This window comes from Myotis brandtii, unplaced genomic scaffold (assembly GCF_000412655.1).
Source record: "Myotis brandtii unplaced genomic scaffold, ASM41265v1 scaffold120, whole genome shotgun sequence".
NCBI classification, from domain to species: Eukaryota; Metazoa; Chordata; class Mammalia; order Chiroptera; family Vespertilionidae; genus Myotis; species Myotis brandtii.
Window position 1 is genome coordinate 2,187,669 of NW_005354174.1, and position 26,828 is coordinate 2,214,496.

General features: G+C 37.8%; 1 protein-coding gene across 6 annotated transcripts in view; it reads right to left on the bottom strand.

The window, feature by feature from the left end:
• The window catches only part of INTS2 (integrator complex subunit 2), a 48,383-nt gene extending 27,104 nt beyond the window's left edge, over positions 1 to 21,279 (bottom strand). For 2 of the 6 annotated variants that reach the window (XM_014531681.1, XM_014531698.1), the window contains exons 1-15: positions 21,161 to 21,279; positions 19,623 to 19,929; positions 18,825 to 18,963; positions 17,256 to 17,358; positions 16,271 to 16,384; positions 14,634 to 14,764; positions 12,599 to 12,772; positions 11,398 to 11,624; positions 9,359 to 9,484; positions 7,086 to 7,157; positions 6,885 to 6,999; positions 4,548 to 4,616; positions 2,834 to 2,968; positions 1,280 to 1,456; positions 229 to 337 (exon numbers count right to left, since the gene is read on the bottom strand). In XM_014531681.1, coding sequence (XP_014387167.1) covers positions 229 to 337; positions 1,280 to 1,456; positions 2,834 to 2,968; positions 4,548 to 4,616; positions 6,885 to 6,999; positions 7,086 to 7,157; positions 9,359 to 9,484; positions 11,398 to 11,624; positions 12,599 to 12,772; positions 14,634 to 14,764; positions 16,271 to 16,384; positions 17,256 to 17,358; positions 18,825 to 18,963; positions 19,623 to 19,929; positions 21,161 to 21,179 — 2,017 coding nt within the window. In that variant the 5' untranslated portion in view covers positions 21,180 to 21,279. The other 4 variants (XM_005858560.2, XM_014531687.1, XM_005858562.2 and 1 more) reach the window with 4 other exon arrangements.
• Between the last annotated feature and the right edge of the window lie 5,549 nt (positions 21,280 to 26,828).

The window sequence follows — 26,828 nt, forward strand, 5'->3', positions numbered from 1 at the left end:
GTAATGTAAATATCTGATATGCAGGATGGTCTTAGGCGACCCCTGTGAAAGGGTTGTTCGACCGCCAAAGGGGTCGCGACCCACAGGTTGAGAACCGCTGCTATAGAATGATGCTGAAGCTTGTTAGAATAGTTGACCTGACTTTCTCATATAACAGCTTGAGAATTAACAAAATATAAGCAAATAAAATGAACTATCACTAGAAACACTCCCCCATGCACAACTTACCTAAAGTCTTTGTGTTTGCTAGGAGAGCTTCCTCATAAGACAGTATGTAGTAAAGCACCAAAAGCTGTGCTGTGATACTGAAACGCTGACTAAGGCGGGTGTTGTCACTCTGGAGGTAACAGAAATGCTTTAAAATAATGTTAAATTTCATGAATGCTTTTTTGATAGCAAAAGTACTCAAAATAGACTATTCAGTGTTGCTGCTCCCAAAACGGGAGGAACATTGCTGTGTTTGCATTACTCAGAGAGACAACTTCAAGTTTAAATTAAATTTGAGATGGCATGGGAGATGAAGGGCAACTGCTGTTACTCAACAGAAATCCCATCAAGCTGTGTCTGAAAAAAGGTTTATAGGAGTCTAAAGTCTTACCTGAAATTACCATAAAGAAAATAACTCCTAAAAAAGATATTACACATTAAAATATATTTGTTAAAACATGTGACTATTTTTCCTTTTAAAAAAATAGAGAAAAATATTTTCTTCAAATTCACAACAAATGAATCTAGGTATAGCTAAAATCACAGGAAGCTAAATAAACCTGTGTTGAATGTTACATAGTCCTTTGATCAACACACATTCTCCAGGCATGCCTGACGTTAAAGTGAAGCTTTTAAAAGAATTCCTCAAAAAATGCCTCTTCGCTCGGCTGGTGTCGCTCAGTGGTTGAGCATTGACCTATGAACCAGGAGGTCATGGTTCGATTCTCGGTCAAGGCACATGCCCGGGTTTCGGGCTCATCGCCAGTGAGGGGCATGCAGGAGGCAGTCGATCAATAATTCTCTCTCATCACTGATGTTTCTCTCTCTCTCTCCCTCTCCCTTCCTCTCTGAAATCAATAAAAATATACTTTAAAAAATGCCTCTTCAACAAAATACTTGGAATATCATTCTTTAAATTTTTATAAGTAATCTAAAGAAATTTAATCCCATTTTAATCCAGAACCACCTAGAAGTCCTCTAATAATCGGTAAAAGAAAAATGAAATAAGTTAAAGAATAAACTAAAAGAACAATAAGCTTATTAATGTAAAAAAAAAAAATCACTATTTTACCCCAGTGACTCCTTGGAAAATGTCAAGTATCTCCTGTTCTGTGACTGGCTGATTTGTGGCTTCTGGATTAGATTTAGATGCAGGAGTAAGTACAGAATTTATGTACACGTCAATCAGAGGAAGTAATTGAGGATGGAGTGGAGTGGAGGTTTCACATAGCTGTCTATAAATCCAGTCCTAAAAAAAAGGTGATAGGCACTAAATCAGTTATGGCAATAAGAAAAAGCAAGTGAAATTTTAATAGCACATACAATTTTACATGATTTAGGAATCAGTGCACCTCACTATTAACTTTTAGCAGTTAAAAATATATTATTCAATTTCACACTGTCTTTGATTTAAAAATATGAACTACTTTTATATATAATTGAAAATATTGTCCAGTGAAAGATAAATCTAAAATGATGAGTTTGGGTTTTGAATTTGAACTTTCAGTTTTTAATTTATTTGTTTTTAAGTAGTGACGAGAAAACTAAGTCCCTGCTATATCTGTATGTAGAGCACCTTATCTGTCGTTGTAGAAAACCTCACAGCAGAGAGAAATTTAGGAAGAGGAATGGTTCTTCACTGAGCAAACCCCCAGATGGATCAAGAAAGTGGCTTTGAAAACCACTTATAAGAGACCATCACTTAACTCTCTACACAGACTGAGGACATGTAGAAATGTTGGGTGTGCATTTGGATTAATTCGTATCTATTTCACTTGCTAAAAATATAAAGTAGAAGACACCAACTAGCTAGAAAATAACTTCAATAAATCATAAAAACAAGGATAATTAAAAGTGATATCAATGCACATATTGCTCATTTAAAAATGAAAAAAAAGGCCGTAACCAGTTTGGCTCAGTGGATGGAGCGTCGGCCTGCGGACTGGAGGGTCCCAGGTTCGATTCCGGTCAAGGGCATGTGCCTTAGTTGCGGGCACATCTCCAGTGGGGAGTGTGCAGGAGGCAGCTGATCGATGTTTCTCTCTCATCGATGTTTCTAGCTCTCTATCTCTCTCCCTTCCTCTCTGTAAAAAATCAATAAAATATATATTTTTTTAAAAATGAAAGAAAATGCACATATTGTTCATTGTTTTTTATAAATAAAAGAGCCTCTAGAAAAGGTTCAAACAGATTTCTATGCCTCCTGGGATTCAGCCTTTCCTTAGAGGCCCTTTTAACTGTTTGACATAGCAAACTATCACAAATTAAAAACATATCAAAATATGTACAAGCTGGCTATGGATGACTAGCAACTTTCTCAGTTTGGTGAATAAAACCAAACTACTAGCATAGAAAATGGCAATCTCTTACTAAGGCTTAATGAAAGAGTCATATGCTATTAATGAGAATATAAATGAATTATTCACACTACATTTTGTAAATAACTAAATTTTTTATTATTTAAAAAACCTAAAATTAAGTTCCTAATTACTATAACTATGTGAATGACTTGTAAGTAGATACACTTCATACACAAAACCCAGAGTCAAGGCCTAAAAAATGAACTAGGACTGGGAAAAAAACATTAACTGAGGGTGTAGCTTAAAATATAAATGTAAGGCCATACTTTTATTGACACTTTGTGCTTGGTAAAGGAACGACTCCTGAGAAGCTGGTAAATACAATGAATAGGCAAAAATCCAGTAATGTTGGCACTCAGGTTGCTGGTGACAGGAACTCGAACTGCATGAGCTGTGACAACCTAAAAGGGAAACGCAGTATTAATACATATGATAGAACTAAATACAAAATTATTCTGAAAGAGGGAGGATTAAAAGGTAGACTGTCCATACTTAATACAAGTATAGGCCTTAGAAATACATAAGAAACAATTGTTACATGATTTAATTATTTTTTAATGATAAGGTAGCATACAATTAGGATTTGTGATGTTCTCTAATTTTTTAACTTGTTTTTAAACATAGATATGTTGATAGTAGCATAATAGGTTAAAAAATATAAAATTTGGGCCCTGGCCAGTGTGCTCAATGGTTAGAGTGTCAGCCTGCACACAGAAGGGTCTCAGGTTCAATTCCTGGTGAAGGGTACTTACCTGGGTTTCAGGTTCAATCACTAGCCCCTGTGGGGACCCATGCGGGAGGCAACCAATCGAAGTGTCTCTCTCATATCCATGTTTTTCTTTCTCTCTCCCTCCCTATCCCCGCTTCCACTCTCTCTAACAATCAATGGAAAAATATCCTCGAGTGAGGATTAACAAATATATATATATTTGGAATCCATATAATCTGTGCTCAATGACTCTGGCTAAGTCATTTTATCTTCTGAGTCTAGTTTCATATCTACAAAATGGGACAATACCAACTTACTTGCCTCAAAATTATTTTGTGAGGTGGGAAAATTTTTTTGAAAAACGTGAATTATAAAGTATCACATAAATATAAACCGGAATTTTTACTGTTATCCTCAGTGTCATACACAGATCTCTATTGTCTTCTAGTTAGTTCAAAATGAGTGACTGTTATGTGGGAGTGTATGTGCATTGAGGGGAGAAGGAAGACTCTGATACAGAGATGAAAAATTACCCTAAAAGAAGCAACAATTAGCCCAGCTGGTATTGCTCAATGGTTGAGCCGTTGACCTATGAACCAGGAGGCAGCTGACCGGTAATTCTCTCTCATCATTGATCTCTCCCTCCCTCTCCCTTCCTCTCTGCAATCAATAAAAATATTTTTTTTAAAGCAACAATTATGGATCCATGAGTATTTGCAAATATTTCATTTGTTAAGATATATATTTTTGTATTCTGAGATTTAACATGACAAGTGAACCTGAGAATTAAGGTTAAATTTTAGAATAGTCTCCTTCACTGAAAAAATAAAATATTCTTGGGAATAACCATGGAAACAAAGTGCTGAGGCCAAAAAGAACATGTAAATACAAGAATAAGGAATTTAGACTGTAGTTTATAATCTAGGTAGAAATGAACCTCACAATCCAAAGGTTTAAATAGATCTCTATTTTATTTTTCTTCTGACAAATCCAAATGATTACCCCATGTGAGACCCTTACCACTAATATCTAAGACTGTACTCTAAGTATCTATTCAAAATCTCCAAAATATATACATTTCAAACATGCTTTTGTATATAGTAAGTAGCTTTAAAAGTAAATTTTAAATGGGATTATTTTTACAGATGTTTCAAAGATTAAATAAATCATCACTGGAAACGAAAAAGAATAGAAAATACCTTACTATTCTCTTAAACTGAGATATACAAGTTTTTCCCAAAGAATGTTATGAAAGAAGGTTAAAGAAGTACCTGTTCAGTAAAAATTGCCTGTGTGAAGATATTCTTCATCCTGCTCAAGGAGCTGGGCTTAATTACAATCTAAAACAACCAAAAAAATTCCCATAGGATATAAAACTATATTAAGCACCATTTTCTCTGGTAAATTTATTATCTAAAATGACTGTGATATATAACATTAATGTTCAAATACTCTATTTCAGAAGTGGCTTCTCAGATCCAATACTGAAGTATGTTTTTCCTCAAAAATGAGCCAACATATAAAAGTACTTAGTAAATAATATTATTGACATTTCAAGTCAGTGGGAAGAAGTGGATTATTCAATAAAGAGAGGTGGGCAGCTACCTTTCTGGGAATATTTATAATAAGTCCTCACTTAACATTGTTGTTAGGTTCTGCAACTTTGAGAGAAATGACAAACAGGGGCAGGCAAAAGCAGGTTTACAAAGAAGTAAAAAAATACAATAATAAATAAATAAATAATAATAAAAGAATAAACTCTGTGTTTCATTACTTACAGCTATAAAACTACTTTTGCCCACCCCTGTATATTGAAACCAATTTTAGCATAGACTAATTGATAGTAACAAGAGTTAGGTTCCCACAGCATCTCATCAATGGTATAACAAAGTGACAATGAACAATACAATGTTATGGGACCTGCTGTATATTTGCACACATGACTCCATATCCAAAATAAACTCCAAATGTATTAATAATTTAAATGTAAAACATGAAGCCACAAAAACACTAGAAGAAAATATAGGTGACCATTTCTATAAACCTGAGGAAAGAAAAATATTTCTAAGCATATCAGCAAAGTAAGAACCACAAGAGAAATAACATGCACTATACACACACACACAAAAATAATAATTTCCAAGTGGCAAAAACAACTGGGAAAAATTAATTACAACATAATGTACTTCTCCACATTAAGGATTATAAAATACATCACTGATTTAATTAGTAGTGTTTCAAGAAAAAGAGGGTGAAATACTAGCACATTAACATTACACATCATTTCAATTCAATATTGGGTAAAATATGTCTTTAAATTGATGAAATATGATATATACAGCATAATGACATGTCATTTATATATAAAGAGCCCTTTAAATCAGTAAAATAAAAAATAAATGATAAAAATCCCTGGAGAAAAATTGAGCCATTGATAAGTATTTCACAAAACAAATAAACCAGCCAAAACACATAAATTTTTAAAATTACCAAAAAAAACCAAAAAACTACCACTATAGCCCTGGCTGGTTTGGGTTGGTGGGTAGAGCGTTGGCCTGTGGACTGAAGGGTCCCAGGTTTGATTCCAGTCAAGGGCACATGCCTGGGTTGTGGGCTCGATCCCCAGTAGGGGGTGTGCAGGTGGCAGCCAATCAATGATTCTCTCTTATTATTGATGTTTCTCTCTCTCTCCTTCTTTGAAATCAATAAGAATATATTTTGTTTAAAAACACAGTTCTTGAAAACAAAAAGAAAAAAATCATTTTAAACAAAACACTGTGAGCTATAAAAATAATGACAATCATATTTACCATAGTTTTCACTAGTAATCAAAGACAAAATCAAATTTCAGTAATGCCAGTGATGGTGAGAGTAAAGAAAAATAGGCACTCTCACTCACTAATGAAAACAGTTTGATTACTATAATCTTTCTAGAAGATAACCTGGCAATACTCATTAAACACCTTAACATCATCATACTCTTTTAGTTAGTAACTGCCTCAAAGAACTTTATCCTAAGGAAATAATCCAAACAGCATTTGATAATAAGAACTTTATCCTAAGGAAATAATCCAAACAGCATTTGATAATAAACATGTGAGTATCCGTGTATATATTTACATAAATAAGGTTTTTAATTTTCCCAAAATTGGAAAATTTACATAGCTAATAAAAAAGGATCCATTAGCAAAGTCATGACTGGTCCACATGATGGACTAAGATAGAATCACTGAAAATTATACAGTATTAGAATATTTGACATGAAGAAACGCTCATCATATATTGCTAAATTCTTTAAAATTACAAAATATGTATGTCAATTTAAAGAAAGAACAGACACCAGAATGTTAACAATAATATATTTGATATCTCTGAACAATGAAGTTATATTTTCCCCTTCTTTTCCGTGTTTACCAAGCTTTCTACACTGAACATCTATTATTCTGGTAAATAAATGTTTTCATAATGTAATTTTTTCTAAGACCTTCTGATAAAATTTCAAACTATTAAATTAAATTACTTCTACATGAAAATCTATTTACTTTACACTACAAGAAAATGTCCAGCTTAGAAACACCTTCTTTAGAAAGAAGACAAAAGAAAATTACCTTCATCCCCAAAGTGGAACAGACCAAGTCAATGATAGCACTAAGTTGGTTACTATGAAAGTACATAGCGACCAATAATAACATCTCCCCAAAAGAAGCAGAAACGCCTGAAGTACTGTTGAAACAGAAAATAAAATATGAATTTCCAAACAGATTACGAAAAACTTACTCAGCTAACTGAAACAAATGAAGTCCTCTTACCTCTCAAAATAAGCTTCTTCTTTTATCATCCAACTTAACCACACTACCATTAGCTGCTCCTGTTCAGGTGTACTATATAAAAAATACCAGAATGTTACTGGTTTAACTCAGATATAACTGCATAGGAGTAAGGAAGCATTCTGAAATTATTTTTAGTAGAAGTTATTTTTCCTTCCCTATTTTGAAATATCAATTCAAATTAATAGTGTGTTGAATTGCCCATTGTCACAGAGATATGAAGTAGTTGTAGGTATGAAGTAGTTGTAGAGATGGAGAATGAGGGCCTATGCTTTTCTTTAAGGTTGTAAGTAGTCAAAATCTCTCAAAAGTCTTAATTATTTCCTTTCCATCTTTTACCTAGAAAATGAAATTTAACTTATAGGAACATTTTGAGAACTCAAAATTGTAGAAAAATAAGTGATCACTATTCAAAAAGAGAAGAACGATATAGGGAAAAAGAGACAGCTACAGTTCATCAGATATGAAAGATGGTTATAAAAGTATATCAACAATGACTTTTAAAGGAAATTCCTAAATTTAGATTGTAAAGGGCAAGTTAACTTTGACTTGTAAAAATAATGTTCATTGATCTCCTACTCCATTGTGGTATAAATGAATAAATAAAAAGCAACTGAAAAGCCTGCTACCCAAAGGTAAGAAAACTGAAAAGGTCATTATTAGCCACACCCAAACCATTTTACTAATAAGACAGTGTTATATAGTAGAAAGTTACACCCTTTAGAGCCTATCCAGACAGACCTGAGTGGTAATCCCATCTCTGCTAGTTACTGGTAGTGTGACCCTGAACAAGAAATTTAAATAAATATAACAACCACCCTAGAAAACCACCTGAAAACTAGATGAACAGAACTATAATTACAAAAATTAAAAGGCAAAAGGTAGTCCTGGCCAGGTAGGTCAGTTGGTTAGAGCATTGTTCCAATACACCAAGGTTATGGGTTAGGTCACCGGTCAGGGACATACAAGAATCAACCAATGAATGCATAAATAGTTGTAACAACAAATCAATATTCCTCTTTTCTTTCTCTCTCTCTCTCTCTCTCTCTCTCTTTCTCTCTATCTCCCCCACCCCCTCTCTCTGTAAAATCAATCAATAAATATTCTTAAATGCAAAAGTAGGATGATCATGTGTAATTACAACAATAAATTTAAGAACATATACAAGCACACAGACAAAAGAAGTAAAAAATATTGACAAAACATAAACATGGATGGGGGGAATAAAAATGGTAGTGATTATAAAATGTGTTTGAATTTAAATGATCATCAACTTACAATAGATTGATATAAACATAGTTTGGTATATTATATATGAAGCACATGGTAATCACAAACCAAAACTATGGGAGAAATATACAAGAAATAAAGAGAAAGGAATCCAAACACAACACTACAGAAAACCTTCAATATATAAGAGAGCAAGAGAATAAGAAAGGAATAGAGAACTACATAAACAATCAGAAAACAATTAATAAAATGGCAATAACCACACACCTATCAATAATTACTTTAAATGTAAATGTATTAAATGCTCCAATCAAAAGACAAATGAAACAATAGGGAGGTGAAGGCCTGAGGCGGGGGACGGGGGCAGGCTAGAAGAGGTCAATGGGGGTAAAAAAAGGGGGCATATGTAATACTTTCAACAATAAAGATTTAAATTAAAAAAAAAGACAAATGGATAAAAAAGTGGTACATATATACAATGGAATATTACTCGGCCATAAAAAAGAATGAAGTCTTACCATTTGTGAGAACATGGATGAACCTAGAGGGTATTGTGCTAAGTGAAATAGGTTAGACAGAGAAAGACAAATACCATAAGATTTCATTTATATGTGGAATCTAATAAACAAAATAAATGAACAAGCAAGACAGAAGCAAACTCAAAGACGCAGAGAACAAATTGATGGTTGCCAGATGGGAGATAGGTTGGGAGATTGGGTAAAAAAGGCGAAGGGATTAATAAATTCAAATTGGCAGTTACAAAATAGTTACAAGGATGTAAAGTACAGCTTAGGAAATATAGTCAATAATATTATAATAACTATACATGGTGTCAGGTGGGTGCAAGACTTACTGGGGGATCACTTTGTAAGTTATAAAAATGTCTAATCACTATGCTGTACACCAGAAATTAATACAATATTGAATGTCAACTGTAATTGAAATTTTTAAAAATTACAAAATAAATTAATAAACACACAAACAAACAAAAGCAGACCTTGAAAAAATAGAGCAATTTAAGGTACCTGACAAGTGTAGAAAAGGCCAGCAGCATACAAAAGGAAAGTGAAACAAAGCGAACCCCAGCAGGTGTAGCAGGAGGACGGCTTGTCATCAACTGTAGCAATTGTTCAGCTTCTTCCTCAGTTGGTCTAAAAAAGAAACACATTATTACGCTTTACTTTTTTTAGCTGAAGAAGGGAAAAAGAAAAAGGGACTTCCTAACAGTTTCATCATTCAGATACAAACTTTAAGCTTTGTAATAATACCTCACTATTTATAAAATCTTTAACATCTTGAATTGTGAAAAGCAACACTGTTGAGTTTACAACCAGTGTTCTTCCTTGGACACAAATACAGGCACTGCTCACGGTGCACAATAGTATGGAAGCATAAAAATAACCATATAAGCTGATGCCCTGGCTAGTGTGGCTCAGTTAGTTGGTTGTCATCCCATGCACCAAAAGTTTGCTGGTTCAATTCCTGGTCAGGGCACATGCCCGGGTTGCGGGCTGAATCCCTGGTAGGGGGCACGCAGGAGGCAGCAGATTGATGTTTCACTCTTACATGGATGTTTCTCTCTCTCCTTCTCCCTTCCTTTAAAAATCAATTTTTAAAAAATCTTTTTAAAAAATCATTAAAAAAACATATAAGCTGAAATTACACATTGTGATCTTAATAATCAATGGAGAATATTTCAACTGTTCTGTGACCTTTAAATTTGTTTTTGTCAAAACATTACAAATTCTGTCAGTTATAATGCATAAAGAAATAAAAAACAGTAAAACTAATATTTATACAGCACTCTATAATTGAAAATATTAGACACATCAGGAATTAAAGTGTTTTCTTCGTAAAAAAATAAAACTATCAATAGTAGTCTGAACAGCCTTTGTCTTCTCATTGTATAACTTACAACACAAAGTGTATGTCTTTTCTAAGCCTTGATGAACTGTCATACCCCCTTCTAAGTTTGGTTCAACTTCCAATATGTTATCCCCTGTACTTTCAGTCATGAAATACCTGAGACTTCCTTTCATGTGAAGATTTTTGCCTGCATCACTTCCTCTAAAACTTCTTTATCCTTTTTATCACAATAAATTTCCTCATTTATGTTGACAAGTTCATCTGGCTGCATATCTAGAGTCTCTCAAATGGAAGCTGTGTCAACATTCTCACAAGTCAGCTATTTCTTCTATTTACATTTGGTTCAAATGCCACTTCCAACAGTACCACTTTTTGTTTCTTTGCTTCACTTTCATCTTTATTGGCTAATCCCCTCCTTCAGTTATCTATTCTTATAAAATGTCACATGGGTTTATCACTGAGAGACAAGGAGACAATACATGCACCCACTTTGCTGTCTATTCATAAACTGAGTAATCGATGTGTGGTGACCAATTGCTGACAGATTTTAAAAGAAATGATGCAATTGGCCACTGATCATGATGTGCATGTTATTCATACAGTAATCTATGGCTTAAAGAGCTCTCAGCAAAGCTGGTATTTTACACAATTATGTGGTTAATGTATCATGGTAACTGATACATTAGATGTTGAGGAAGCATAATATTTAATTAAACAGTGGTAACTGAAATTCATATATATCAAAGCCATGCAAAGTGAGGATTGTGTAAAACAGTTGAGGACATTATTCAAAAGGATATAGTGCACTGACTAAATGATAAACCTTATGCTTAATAATCACATCATATCAACTGATGACCTCAGCTGTAATAGGAAACAGGAGAGCTTTACTTCAACCAGCTGCATGGGCTGGTAAACAATCATTCACAGTCAAGCTGTGGTGAAGTCACAGGTTTCTTAAACTGCTTTGGCTTGTTCCATATTTACATAATTATATTTACATCAGAACAAAAAAGATAGATACATCCCAGCTAAGGATGTTTTGCCTTAGGACTTCATTCTTTATATAGGCCAGCCCACTAACTAAGCCCAACAGCAAACCCAAATCCTCAGAATAAAAGGCCTTTGACTCACTTTCTTGGGATTAGAAACAAGAAAGTAAAATGACAAAAAGGTAAAATATCAAATTATGGAATACTTGAGTCCAGCGATCCCCATCAAAGCACAGTACAGACGTAAGAGTGCACTGGCTTTCACAACATGCTCTTCTTTCAGCCCCGAGTACACAGACACATGGGGCTCGGTCTCCGTGTCAGCCTCGTCCGCGATGCGGGTGCTTCTCACTGTGGGAAGGATGCCTGTCAGCTCCAGAAGCAGCTGCCGTCGCATCTGCCAAAGGACAGAACTGCTGGTCTCTCTTTTCCTCTGTAAGAAATATGAGCCACAAGAAGAAGAAAGCATGGACACTCAGTAAGTCAGAAGGAAGTTCAAACAGAGCTCCCCAGGTAAACACTTGAAATTGACCCCTTTAAGGAGGCTGTCATAACTACAGAATCTCATTTTAACCAATCGAGCACACTCAAAATTCACTGGTTCATTTCAAGAATACTCCACTCATCCTAATTTGGATTGGTTGTACAGAATACACTGAATTAAGTACAATTTGAATTGTAAAACATCATTTAAAATGGTATTTTCAAATACATAATGACTAATGGAGTCACATGTGCTATAGAAGTGCTCATATTTTGGAGACACAAGACCTTGGATTTAAACAACAGCTCTGCTATTAGTTAAGTATGTTTAGGACTTAACTAACAGCAGATTCTCAAATGCTTTCAGGGAAACCAGGTCAAAAATGTGTCCTTAACCATTTGTACGCCGTAAGCGTCTATAGACGCAAGCGGCAGACCTTTTTTAATTAAATTCAAAACATCGTGACAGTTAACTGGTTAATAATACTAAGACATTATTGGCCTTTTTTACTATTATTTTTACTATTATAGCGCAGTTCTCCAACAGTTTCTATGAAACCAGACATTAAAGAGATTTGCAAAAATGTAAAAACACCACCACTCTCATTAATTTTTTTTTATTTTGGAAAATATGGCTATTTTTCATTAAAAAATGTTATGTTCACACTGAATAGATTATTATTTTTAAATAAGTATTTCAAATATTTGTTTTCATTTCTAATCTGATAAATAGCAATAGATAAAAGCACATAAACAAAAGCTCTTTGGTATCCTCAATGATTTTTTTTTAATGTTAGGAGGGTCCTGAGGCTAAGAAATTGGAGAACCATTGGTCTAATGACATCATTCTCAAAGTGTTTCTTCCTCTTTTACTAATTGTCAAAATATCCTGATCCTTAACCTATACAGATATTTATCCCTCACCTGTTGTCCATTTCGTATAAAAGTTCCAAACCAAGTCCGGACTTTCGCATTTGTTCCAAGAAGCAAACCACTAACAAAACAAACCAAGTCAGTCACTCCATCTTCACTAACTTCATTCTTAGTATGATCCAATGTCAAAGCTACTCCAAGGCCTGGCAAGTGACATTCTTCCACCTAACACAGCACAGAAAACAAACTGAACTCAGTATCATAAGGAAAAGAGCCAGGATGCTTCAGAATCTAAAGCCTCTAAAGCAGTGGTTCTCAACCTTCCTAATGCCGCGACCCTTTAATACAGTTCCTCATGTTGTGGTGACCCCCAATTTCATTGTTATAAATTGAACATAATTAAAGCATAGTGATTAATCACAAAAACAATATGTAATTATATATGTATTTTCCGATGGTCTTAGGCGACCCCTGTGAAAGGGTCGTTCGACCCCCCCCAAAGGGGTCGCGACCCACAGGTTGAGAACCGCTGCTCTAAAGTTTAGAGGAAGAAGTATCACAAAACAAAAACCCAGAGAGGAAGGTAATACATCCAGGATATAATTATAATCTACACTAATAAAAGAGAAACATGGTAATTGGCGTACGAGCTACCCTTCCCATTGGCTAATCAGCATATCCTTATGCAAATTAACTGTCAGCCAAGATGGCGGCCGGCAGCCAGGCAGCTGGAAGCGAACATGAGGTTTGCTTGCTGCAGTGACTGCGGACTCCAACCCCCGCCTGACTTGACGGCCTCTGAGCTACAACTCTAAGAAACTATGTACTATGTTGCAAATGTAGTAGCTAAACAAAACCCCAGAAATCAGCTTTCAGCCAGCCGGGATCTCAGAGCTAGAGTTATACATTGTTTCGATTATAGCAGCGGAAGCCTCAGAGCTAGAGCCAGAGCTAAAGCTGGCCCAGAATAAAAAAAAGAAAACAAGGAGCGGTTGGGAGCTTCAGTCAATTGCCAGCCTGAAAGCAGCCCTCAGCCCCTCACCCAGACTGGCCAGGCACCCCAGTGGGGACCCCCACCCTGATCCAGGACACCCTTCAGGGCAAACCAGCCGGCCCCCAGGCCTCTATCCTATATAGTAAAAGGGTAATATGCCTCCCAGCACTGGGATCAGCGGAGCCGCGAGGCCTCCTGGCACTGGATCAGCGTGACAGGGGGCAGCGCCCAAACCCCCTGATCGCCCTGCAGCTCTGTGTGTGACAGGGGGCGGGGCCACAACCTCCCTATCCGCCCTGCTCTGTTCGTGACAGGGGAAGGCGCCCCAACCCCCTGATCAGCCCTGCAGCTGTGCCTGATAGGGGGGAGCTCCCCAATCCCCTGATTGCCCTGCGGCTCTGTGTGTGACAGGGGGCAGGGCCACAACCTCCCTATCTGCCCTGCTCTGTGCCTGATAGGGGGGAGCTCCCCAATCCCCTGATTGCCCTGCGGCTCTGTGTGTGACAGGGGGCGGGGCCACAACCTCCCTATCCGCCCTGCTCTGTTCGTGACAGGGGAAGGCACCCCAACCCCCTGATCAGCCCTGCTCTGTGCCTGATAGGGCGGAGCTCCCCAACCCCCTGATCACCCTGCGGCTCTGTGTGTGACAGGGGGCGGGGCCACAACCTCCCTATCCGCCCTGCTCTGTTCGTGACAGGGGAAGGCACCCCAACCCCCTGATCTGCCCTGCTCTGTGCCTGATAGGGGGGAGCTCCCCAATCCCCTGATTGCCCTGCGGCTCTGTGTTTGACAGGGTGCAGCACACCAACCCCCTGATCGGCCCTGCTCTGTGTGTGACAGGGTAGAGCCATAACCTCCCCATCGGCCCTGCCCTGAGTGTGACAGGGGGCAGGCCAGCAGGTCGTTATCTCCTGAGGGGTCCCAGACTGCAAGAGGGCACAGGCCGGGCTGAGGGACCCCCCCCTTCCCCCCCGAGTGCACAAATTTTTGTGCACCGGGCCTCTAGTTTTCTATAAGACTCCAAAACCATCTTGAGAAGAGTTCCTGGTCCTAATATAAAGTCTTTTGTCTCATAAAAATAAGACCTCTTACCACCATGCCTCGGACCTTGAGAGCCTGAGAAGGATTCATTTTACATAAAAAGCATAAGGCATCTGTTCTGCGCCTTCCTCCAAGACTCTCTTCATCCTGTCGTTCTCCATTTTTGATCAGGCCTCTACAAACTGAACATTGAATAGCCTCTATTACTTTAAGCTTTGTAAGTAAAAAGTTAGAAAAAAATTTTCAGCCTTGAGAAGCAATCATTTATGCAGATTAGACACTACAGAAGAAAAGGGTTAGGAAACTTGAAAGCATAGTAAAAGAAATTGGTAAAAATAAAGCACAGAATTAAAAAAAAGACTTAAAATATGCACAGTGACCTTCGGGACAATATCAAGGAGCCAAACAGAGAAAGGGAATAGAAGACAAAAATATATTTGTCCAAATTTGATGAAAATTAAAAACACAGAGAAACTCAATAAACTCCAAGCAGGATAAACACAAAGAAATCATATCCAGACACATCATAATCAAATTTCTGAAAATCAGTGATAACAAAGAAAGTAGCCAGAATAAATAAATAAATACATAAATAAATACATAAATACGTAAATAAAAATAGCCAGAGGCAAAAAGAAACATTATATACAGAACAGAAATAAAAATCACCACAGAGAACAGAATGACATCTTGAAAGAGCTAAAAGAAAATGTCAACCTAAAATTTTATACCCAATGAAAATTTGGCAAGCCCAGCCCGTGTAGCTCCGTGGTTGAGCGACAACCTATGAACCAGAAGGTGACAGTTCGATTCCCAGTCAGGGCACATGCCCAAGTTGCTGGCTCAACAAACTGAAAGGAAATCCACAATTATGTCTGGAGATATCAACACCCTCCCCTCAGTAACTACTGGAACAAGTAGACAGAAAATTAGTAAGGACAGTGCTTCCAAAGGGCTTTTACATATCATGTGATAATCTCTTAGAAATGTAAGAGAAATATCAGTATCTCCATTTTATAGATGTGAAGTATCTTGATGGCAATCACATAAAGAATAATTGACAAAGCCAGAAATTATGACCCCCAGATTCAGTGTTTTTTTCCTCCGTGGCTCCCAATTCCCAAATTACCTTACTCAATAATGTTTTTACTTTTATATCACTCAGACCCAAATAATAATCTTCAATCACTAGTAGTTTGAAATAGACATGAAAAATTTCAATTGATTTTTCTTAATTTCTACCCTACACTTTTCTGCAAACTGATAGCAATAAGGCTAAAAAACAACGGCCTAATTGCTGGTATTTCTGATTACAGATACCATGCATTGACTGCTCCCTGGCTATTTCACAGATATATGTCTCCTCTCCTCTTTGCTTCCTGAGCATTGGGATTATATCTTCTAGTTCTTTGGTATTTTTTATTGTCATAATATAGCACCAGTGCCTATTAGCAAAAAAAAAAAAAAAAAAAAAAAAAAATTTGCTACATACTCACTGTACTTAAAATGTTAATCTCAAAGCAATTTTGAAACCTCTAAACTCAATATTTCTAAAATTAGTGCACACTAATAAACTTTCAAAAGACAAAAAATATCAAAACCCCATAAATGTTTCTTCTTAGCTCAAACAGAGGTCCTTAGATGCCCAAGTAAATCTCTTCAATATCTCATTTCAAAATTATATTTACCTTCATTGAAACTATCAGGAACATTGGCCACCAACAGACACAAGAACCAGGCACCATTTCTAACATGTAGCAAGGCTTCAGCTACATCAACTATAGGAAGCAGGGAAGGGAGCTCTATGAGAAAACAAAGGCAGTGTTACTACTGAAGAGTGACATTTCATTGTATTTACATTAAACATCTTTTGACATTTCACTGATGTCACTTAAAAGCAATTAAGGCAATTTCTTTTCACAGTCTAGAGTTGAAGTGTCTAGTAGGACAGCCACCAACCACCTGTGGTTATTTAAATCTAAATTAAATGAAATTAAAAATAGCTCAGTTCCACCCAGATAGTGTGGCTCAATGGTTGGGCATTGATCTATGGACCAGGAGGTCACAGTTCGATTCCCCATCAGGGTACATGCCTGGGTTTGTGGGCTTGGTCCTCAGTGTCGGGCAGGTGGAAGGGGGGAGGGGAAAGAGAGAGGGAGACAGAGAGAGAGAGAAAGAAACATTGATGTAAGCGATATACATCAATTGGTTGCCTCCCACATGCACCCTGATCCAGGCCAAGGATTGAACCTGCAACCCAGGAACGTGCCCTTGACCGGGAATCGAACCCAAAACCTTTAGTGTGCAGGCTGACACTCTAACCACTGAGCACACTGACCAGGGCTTTTTTTTTTTTTTTTTTTTTTTTTGTTTTAGTTCTCACCCAATGATGTATTTTATTGATTTTAGAGAAAGCGAAAGGGAGAGGGAAAAGAAGAGGGGGAAGAGAGAAGGGGAGAGAGAGAGAGAGAGAGAGAGAGAGAGAGAGAAACAACTGGTTTTGAATCTGTGACCTTTTGGTGTGAGCTCCAATCAACTGAGCCACACCAGCCAGGGCATACTATTAGTCATTTTTTACTTAATTTTTTAAGGTACATTCCAAGTTAAGAAGTGATACAGTATCATTTAACAAAAAACTATAACTGAAATGTATCTTAGCATTCATTACAGTACCTGCTTGTAAAATACAAAGTACATCTGCAGCTTCCTCCAAATAGACTGGACTCTCAAATAGCTCGGATGACTTGATAAAAAATTCTCCACTGCAATCAGATACCTAAATTAAAAACATATATATATAAACTCTATCAATGTTAGGTAATTAATTAAATTCCTTACTAATTTTGTAATTATTTGTTCAGCTTGCACACTATGTCTCTTAATATGTCATTAATACACAGCATCAGAATATGCAATATTCCATAAATTTGAACCAATGTAACCAATTAACAGTCACATTAATTATTATTCAGACATGACAGTATGGGTTTCTATAATTTATGTCTATATAAATATTTGGAGACATCTGGAATTAAAGATAAGACAATTCAAAGAAATGAACTAGAAATGCTACCTACATAAGTTGTAGCTGAAAAAAGAAAAAAAAAACCTGTAAACTTAAAGTAGCATAACAAATATAAATTCATGTTCAATGCTGAATGAACCGTGAGAAAAACAAAGAATAAAAATTTAAGTCAACAAAAGTACCTACTAACTTTTTAAAAACTTTCCTAGAGTAGTTTTATCACCACATTTCCTATATGCCAGAAACATTCCATAACAGAAAGGTCACTTATTTTATTAGAGACACCAAGTGAGGTTATTGAGAAAAATATGTAGGAGAAATATTGGTAGAAATTAAAGACTTTCCATATAATAGAGAAGAGTAAAATAAAATAATTGTAATAGAAAGAAATTTTTTAAAGATTTATAACATATCTTAAAAACTATCTAAAATTGATGAGTCCCTCTCCCCTTACCAAGTATTTTATTTGGAAACAGAATTTCAGGGGTTTTTTTTCTCCACAATTTATAAAACTTTATTATAAATTAACTGACCTTGAAATTGAACAGTAAATAACTTTTCCCCTAAAACTCTGGGCCTAATCTCATTTAAGCCATCTTACTATGAAGATCTAATTTAGTTCTTTGTATGATAGACCCCTGACATTCACAAATTTAAAACTCAGAGTTTCAATTAACCATAATTACCCACAGGTGCATAACCTAAAATAATCTATCATTTTGCTGACATGAGAAGTTGAATAGCCTTTACTGTACAGAAGCAATTCAGTCATCTAGTGAGTAAGGCTAGTCAATGACCTACATCCAATTCAGCTTTGATATTCCCTACTCACTGTTATATAAAGGTTATTAATACTCACTCAGTGTCTGAAGGAACTGTGTACATTTTTCAGTTATACAACACAACATTTTATGGGGGAAATTGTACCCTATCATGATATAATCAAATTTGGTAATCTTATGTAACTGTCAAGAAGCCATTGTACTAATTCCATATAGAAAAAATTCCTATGCTAGAGAACACAGAAGAGTCATACATGAGAGAAAACAGTAATAAGAGAAAGAAAGCCTTTAAGGCAGGCATTTAATAGCATTTGAAACCTTTGAAAGGAACACACTTATATAACCAATAGAAATATGTGTAGAAGAGGATGCATCCTGCCTGCCTTCTTATCTCTGCTTCATGCATATTTTGAGCTGTAATTCAAATAAATGTACCTTGTTCATAATTGCCAACAGCTCACTAAGCACAAGACGCAATCGACGAGGTGAATCACTGTGTTCAAACTCTAATGTTAGTCCATGCTGAAGCTGTGATACCAGGATGCTCTCTCCAGCACCTCCTCCAAGTTTATGCCTAATAAAGTACAAACGTGTAAATCAACAATTATGAGAACAGTGGCATAGAAGTAATAACAAAAAGGTTATCTTTTATTGAAATAATCTACAAAAGAATGTATGAACTCTATTCTTCCATTTCATGAATGTATGAAATTACTTCTGAATTACTACTTAGTTTGCCTATCTATCTCAGGAATGTAAAGATTCCATCACAAATGATAGTTAATACCCACTTCCATTAACAACAGTGGCGCATTGTTGGATTCACAATGGGCAGGGACCAACAAAACCTCCGCCCAGAGACTCACATTGGAGACTCCATGTAAACTTAAAAAACCTCTCAGATGATTCCAATAAATCCTTCTACTCTAGGGGAACTTACTCTACCCAGTTCCCACAGAGAGTAACTGGCCTAATCAGTTTAGACGGAATACAATAGTGTATGTATCGAAACTTCTCTACACAACATTTTATAATATGGAAATTCAAAAGAATTTTAACTGTAAGTAGAAAAAAAAAAACAAGTAAAATACTCTCCAAAGTTTAGACTCTCAATCTTCTCTTTTGGGCGTGCATCCAATAAAAAGCCCACAAAGCTCCAAAAGATATTTGATTCCTCCTTCTTTGGCAAGCCCAAGTAAATCCCAATCTGCATATTGTATAACGTAACGTTACCGAAGCTGCTGTTCTTTGCTGGCATCCTGTTCCAAGGCATGGAAGTCCACAGACAACAAGGCAACAATGGAGTTGACAGCTTCCACTCCCGAGAGAAGGCGAAGAATGAGTTTTTTATCCTGGGCCCAGCTTTGGCTCTGGTCAGCAGGAGCACAAAGTGCCATCCGCACCAAGCAGGGCAGGAGAAGTCTTAATTCTGGGTCACTTAACGATGCCAAACGAACAACATCCACCTTCTGCATTGCCTCAAAAGCAAAGGGGCTGACAAACTGAAGGCTTGTACACTCCGTCATTGTCACTGTTGGTCCTAATGATTTAAAAAAAAAAAAAAAGTAGGGATGTAACTCCCACACGTATGAACACCCTCTTTTTAAGTGCCCTGGAAAATGTGGTTTATCTTTAATAAGCCCCTGTGTTGACAATCAGTTCCTGGAACAATTAAAGGCTCCCTACATTTCTACGGCCATCTGGAAAATGAGAAAGAAAATAGTATATTAATGTCTCTTCTAGCCTTAGGGATTTTCTGTTCAAATACTCTTAGTTTGCAAAGAAGGAATACGAAGCAGAGAGATTAAGTAACAAGCCCATAGTATTATTACTAGTTAGAGGCAAAAGCCAAGGCTAAATCCTCATCTACTATATCTCAGCCCAAAGCTTTCTCCATGACACCAGTCCTCTCAGTGCCACACGTAAAATAAAAATAAGCCGACGGCATGGTGAAGAACGCTCCTCTTCTGTCCCTCTCTAGTTTCACATGCCTAGCCAACAGGTTAAAGAATGTCAGGCTTCTCTTTCCACACTGCAGGAGTCGGCGTTGGTCAATGGCCTCAGGAGCCAAAGGCAATGTCCGATTCAAAACTCTGGAGGCCTTACCACCATCCCGTGTGCCCTGGGTGAAAACCAGCTGTGGAGGCGGGAGGTGCAATTAGCTATGGGAGACAGATGAGTGCCACTCGGGCACTTCTCTGTCCTCAGGAGTAATCAGAGGTATTAAAAAAACAAACAAACCAACAAAAAAACAACAACAGGGGTCAGTAAGCCAATGCCATCATGGGTACCAGTCGTGGGCAGAAACGCTGCTTTGCTTTTAAGCAAGAGGAGTTGGCCTTCGCACTGAGGGGCGGGCTGAGGGAGCAGAGGTGCCCTGTGTGCTCATAGGTCTCGCCCCCGGTGTAACGAGGACCAAACAGTCCCTCGGGCTGAGAAAAGCGGGCGGGCTGCCGACCAGGACCAGGGGACGCGCTGAGGTCCGAGAAGCGGAAGCTTCAGACCTTCGGTTCTGCCCTCCAACCTCCCGGGATCCCACCCGCATCCGCGTCCCACAGGCGGGACGCGGTAGAAATCGAGAGCGCGGTCCGAAATCGGGCCTAGGCGAGCATCTGGACTCCCCGACCCCGGCGGTGCCGAGTCGACCCGGGCTCCCTGAAGTCTGACGCCGGGGCCAATCGGGTCAGCGGTGCGGGGGGGCTGGATGGGGCCTCCGCGCAAAGGCAGAACCCAGGCCGAAGGGAGCAGAAAGCGGAGGAGACTGTTTCAACCTGCACCCAGCACCTTCATTCATCCCCAGCGTCTGGCTCCCGTCGGCCACCGTACTGCACTGAAAGGAAGAGTGGCTGCGAGAGGAAACCCAGAGACGTCGGCGCGGACACCCGGGTGCGCGTGCGCGGCCCCGCCCCTTCCTCCCCCCGCTGCTTGCTCCGCCCACTCTCCCCTCCGGAGGGTTTAGAACTCGCTGTCAGTCTATTTCCCTGACTCTGCCCGCGGTGTCATTCAGCCCCTTCGAGCTGCAGTTTCGGCTTCACCTGGCTTAACGTGGGTAAAAGAAGTGTTAAAATTGTCCCCACTGTTCTTTGACCGGAATAGACTGTCCTCTTCTTCCGTCTCTGCCTATGCCCTCCTACACCAAAGTTCTAGAATCCCAGGATTTGTAGGAAAATTTAAAAAGTAATCTAATCCCCGAGCCTTCCTTCCCTCTCGACTTCACACACAGTCAGAGGTTAAACCTCTCATTGCAAGGTTCCTACGTTAGGGTCTATGGATCCTTAGAGCGCGATGAATGGAGATTTGGGGATTCTCTGGAACCTGCGGAAATTGCGAGTTGCTTGGCATGTCTTCTGGAAAGAGGGTCCAAAACTTTCAACAACGCAAAGAACACTGGTCTCCCAGAAAAGATTGAGAACCACTACTCTGTGTGTTTCATACTATCTCCAGTGCCTGGCTCAGTCGTCCTGTATTTAGCACCTTCTATTTACAAAACATTGTGCTCGGAGTTGTAAACAAAAATAGTTGACAGAGACAGTACTTTATAGTTACCAAGGCTTTGACAGAGAGATTATCTCTTTAAAAATAAGGGCTGTGCTCCGGCCGGGTTGCTCGATGGTTAGAGTGCCCGCACACCAGAGGGTCCGGGTTGGATTCAGTTCCAGGGCACAGAACTGGGTTGGGGCTTCCACCCCAGGAGGAGTATGGGAGGCAACCAGTCATGTGTCTCTCTGACATGGATGTTTCTCTCTCTCCCTACACTCTCTCTGAAAATCAATGTGAAAAAAAAATCCTCGGATATTAACAACACAAGTAATAATGTCTGCTTTCAACATGAAAAATCAGCAGAGGGAGAAACAAACTAACGTGTTGCAGTGTTTCTCAGACTTTTTTCACCTGTCCCACAGTAATACATTCCACATTGTGCCTCAAAACACACATATGCATATGTACCCACATTTAAATGGAAACGGGTATCTTATGAAATAATACACATACTACATGTAATGTATTCCATTCTACTTTAAATTGCTGGTCACTACATACAAACTGATTTCACAACTATAATATTGTTATTTTTAAGCTGATATTTATTAAGGAGTTATTTATTGAACACTTGCTAGGCACTAGTGCTTTATAGCTATTATCAGATTTAATTCTCTGAGGTAGATAACAATATTCTCCATTTTTAAATTGTGGAAATTGAGAGAGGTCAAGCAATTTAATCTCCCTGGATGGTTATTTCACAGGAAGAGTAATTCAAACACTGATTTTGGGGAACAATAGAAGAGCAGGTGGATGTAAACTGATTTTTAAGATCTCTTTAAATCTAATTGTTTATGATCCTGAAATCATTAACGGAGAAACAACATGCAGATCCATCTTGATCAGCAGAGAACAGCAAATCATGTCTAGCCTGAACAAGATAGCGAGAGTGTGATGGTGACAAGTGCTGACACTTGTTTTCTTTTTTTCTTCTCTTCCAATTCTAATCTCAGTATCACCACCACCCAGAGTTGCTCAAACCAGAAACCTGTAAGTCATCCTAGACTCCAGCCTCTCCCCCAAATAGCCACTTAGTCAGCAAGTCTTTCAAATCTGCATTGTAATGTTTGCCAATGAAATCATTTTGACAATCACAGAGAAATACAGACACCCTAGTGAAAAAGACTTACTCTAGAACTTTTGAGTTTTAGAGCTGCTTTCTCTGAGGTCGATTACCTAACTGTACTACAATCAATTTATAAAGGTGGTGCAGCCCACATGTTCAATTAGGCAGATTCAGAAACTTCTAGAATGGCAAATAATGCTACAAATTAGCCCAAACATTTAGTTGCCTATAAAATACAAAACCTTAGATTATCAGTGGAGATTCTTATATATTTGCTTCACCCTTTTGTGATTATGATTATCCCTTTTTAAGACCAATGTAGCACTGAGGTTCATTACCATTTCTGTTGACATAAAAATGTATTTCATCAATTCTGTGATTACTTTTTTTCACATTTTAATATCTCTGAAATTGGGATGTCTTTAAATCAATAGTGTTAAATTTTACCTAGCAGCATTTTATTTTTAGTGACACATAAAATAATGTCTTACAATTGCTGGTGTCTTAGGTTTGATGAAACATGTAGTGTGGTTCCTATAGTTTTAGGTTGAAAGAGAAGACTCCTTCCTGGATGAAGTAAACCTCTGAATGGCTTGCTTTGACTTACTGTTTTCTACTTGAACTACTTTTTAATCAGACTGGGGAAAAAAAGAAAAAACAAAAAGACGTTATCTACTATGTTTCAGGAATACTGGGTGCTTTTACATAGATTATTGCTGAGTAAATGAACTTCAGGAAATTAGAAGATGAAGGTATTTAAAGGAGGACCAATGTTCTTTGGAAATAGAATCACAGAATTTCAAAAGTAAAAGGATCTCAGGAGACATCTAGCTCGTTTTCTCAACGGGCCTCTTTTACCTTGAAAGATTTCTTCCATTGTTTCAGCCTGTGGAGATGTTTTGATCTCCTTCTACACTGGCTATCTGCTTTGGCAAACAGTTCATATCTTCATTAATTTTATGGATAAATGTTGAAGAGAATAGTGTCCGGCCAAGGTTCTATAGTATAGCATTAGAGACCTCCAGGTTGATAAAGCCTCCACCAATCAAGCCTCTTTGGTTATGATTTTCAACTATTAAGATATCACCCAACTACTTTAATCAACCAATGTCACCCCAATAAATTCAATAAAAGTAAAATAAAGAAATCACCCCAACTACTAAAACACTCCCCTGCTTGGAGATAGTGTTGATTTTTTAAGGTGGCACTCAAAAGGCAGAGTTTTTCATGGTCTGACTTCTCTCTGGCCTGGACAATGGCCAATATCCCACCATGGTGCCTACATTTTAGTTATTTTCAGCTGCTTGTTTCCCAAATCCTTCATGTTATTCACTGTTCCTTCTGTGTGGAATGCCTTTTATTATCTTTATGTAGTAACTCTGTTCTTTTTTAAAAATATATTTTTATTAATTTCAGAGAGGAAGGGAGAGAGATAGAAACATCGATGAGAGAGAATCATTGATTGGCTGCCTCCTGCATGCCCCCTACTGGGGATCGAGCCTGCAACCCGGGCAATGTGCCCTTGACCAGAATCTACCCCAGGATCCTTCAGTCCACAGGCTGACGCTCTATCCATTGAGCCAAAACAGCTGTGGCTCCTATGTATCTTTTAAGTTGAAGTGTTCCCTTGCTAAGAAATCTTTCCCTGGCAAACTACCTGTCTCTTCATTAGATTCGAGCATTCTCCTTCAATGCTCCCAAGCCACCCTTTACTTTCCTTCCATCATAGTACTTCACATATCACACTGTAATTGTTAGTACATACATGACTGTCTCTCCCACCAGAAAGTAAGTACTTACTTTGAGGGCAAGAGCTATATTTTATTTCTTTGCCCTTAGTATAGTATGTCACATAATATTGGTTCATTGAATTAATGATTTAAGCGTAATACAAAACTCATGTTGGATTCTCTTCCTTTTTTGTTTTTGCTTTTATGGAAACCTTCAAATAACTCAGGGATGTGGGGGACTGACTTATCTAATCCAGTTGTTAATAGAGCAATATACCCTTTATACCTTATTAGTAAGCAAAGCCTGGACATTTTACTTAACATGCTTAAGAGATGCTTCCTACTAAATGTCAATGTTTCTCTAGAAACTGTAATATTTCAAAGGTTATTTATCCTAAATGGTTTGCGTAAAGTTCAAACTGCACTTCTAAAGTGGATGTTCTGCTTCTATATTCTTAAAAAACTATAATATACTCCAAATATTTTTAACAATTCTGATTGTAACAATTCTGTCTCGTGCATATTTTGATAAAACCATTAAACAGATCAAAATTGTCAGAACAGCCCTAACCGGTTTGGCTCAGTGGATAGAGCGTCAGCCTGCAGACTGAAGGGTCCCGAGTTTGATTCTGGTCAAGGGCATGTACCTTGGTTGTGGGCACATCCCCAGTGGGGTGTGTGCAGGAGGCAGCTGATCGATGTTTCTCTCTCATTGATGTTTCTAGCTCTCTATCCCTCTCCCTTCCTCTCTGTAAAAAATCAATAAAATATTTTTTAAAAATTGTCAGAACATATTGTAATTTTGATTCTAGAAGTTTGGTAAATGTATGTATACTTTGAGTAATAATCTGATACTATTTCAAGTCACCTCAACAAATTAACAAATACATAGATCTATGTACATAATACGCTACTGAGGTCAAGAGAACTTCCAATATACTAATTCCTTCTAGAACATTTTAAAATGTTCGCCATATTTCAGAGTTTTACCTCTCAATCTGTAGTTCTTAAATCACATGGAGAAATCTGACAGGAAATTTGGTAAGAAAAGATTACAGGAGCCCGGTCAGCGTGACTCAGTGGTTGAGGATCGACCCATGAACCAGGAGGTTATGGTTTCATTCCCGGTCAGGGCACATACCTGGGTTGTGGGCTTGATCCCCAGTGTGGAGCATGCAGGAGGCAGCCAATCAATGATTCTCTTTCATCATTGATGTTTCTCTCTCTCTCCCTCTCCCTTCCTCTCTGAAATCAATAAAAATGTGTGTTTTTTTTAAAAAAATATATATTACAGGAAAGGGATTAACTAGCATTTTGAGCTTTAAGTCTTGGGTTTTGCCAAGATGTAGCAGAATGGGTCATAATGTATTTGTGCCCAGCCAGTGTGGCTCAGTGGTTGAGCATCGAAGCAGGAGGTCAGTATTCCATTTCCAGTCAGGGTACATGCCTGGGTTGCAGGCTCGATCCCCATGTGGGGTGTGCAGGAGGCAGCCGTTTAATGTTTCTTTTCCTTCTGCTCTCTAAAATGAAAAAAAATATATTTTTAAAAACTTTATTTGCTTAATGTAGGCAACATGTCTATCTCTAAGCAGGTTGAATTCTTAACAAGTATCAATACCTTATGCATAGTACAAACAAGCATTTGGTTTCGCTTTTAAAGGAAAAAACTTATTTCCTTCCTTTAGTAAGCCACTCAATAAGATTTTTCAGAGCTTGGTATTCAATACTGAAAACTACAAACAGTACAGAAAGATTACACCTAGTTGTACAAGTGAATACCACCCCTCCCCCCAAGAAAAAAGCTTGATTTGCATAGTTATTTTTAGTCAGACACTAAACTATAGTAAAAAAATAGAATAGAAACTGTGAGACAGAAAATAATTAAAAGTTGTGACAACATAATGTATACACTGAGTGGCCAGATTATTATGACCACCTGACGTTTGTAGGCAAATTAGCCGTTCACTGCATCGTATGGGATATGGAAGCCGAAGGCCTGTTCGAACACCTTTGCTGTCTACAGTTACCAAGATAAAACGTCTCTAATTCGCACAGGAACACAAGGATTGGACAGTCGAGCATTGGAAAAAAGTCATGTGGTCC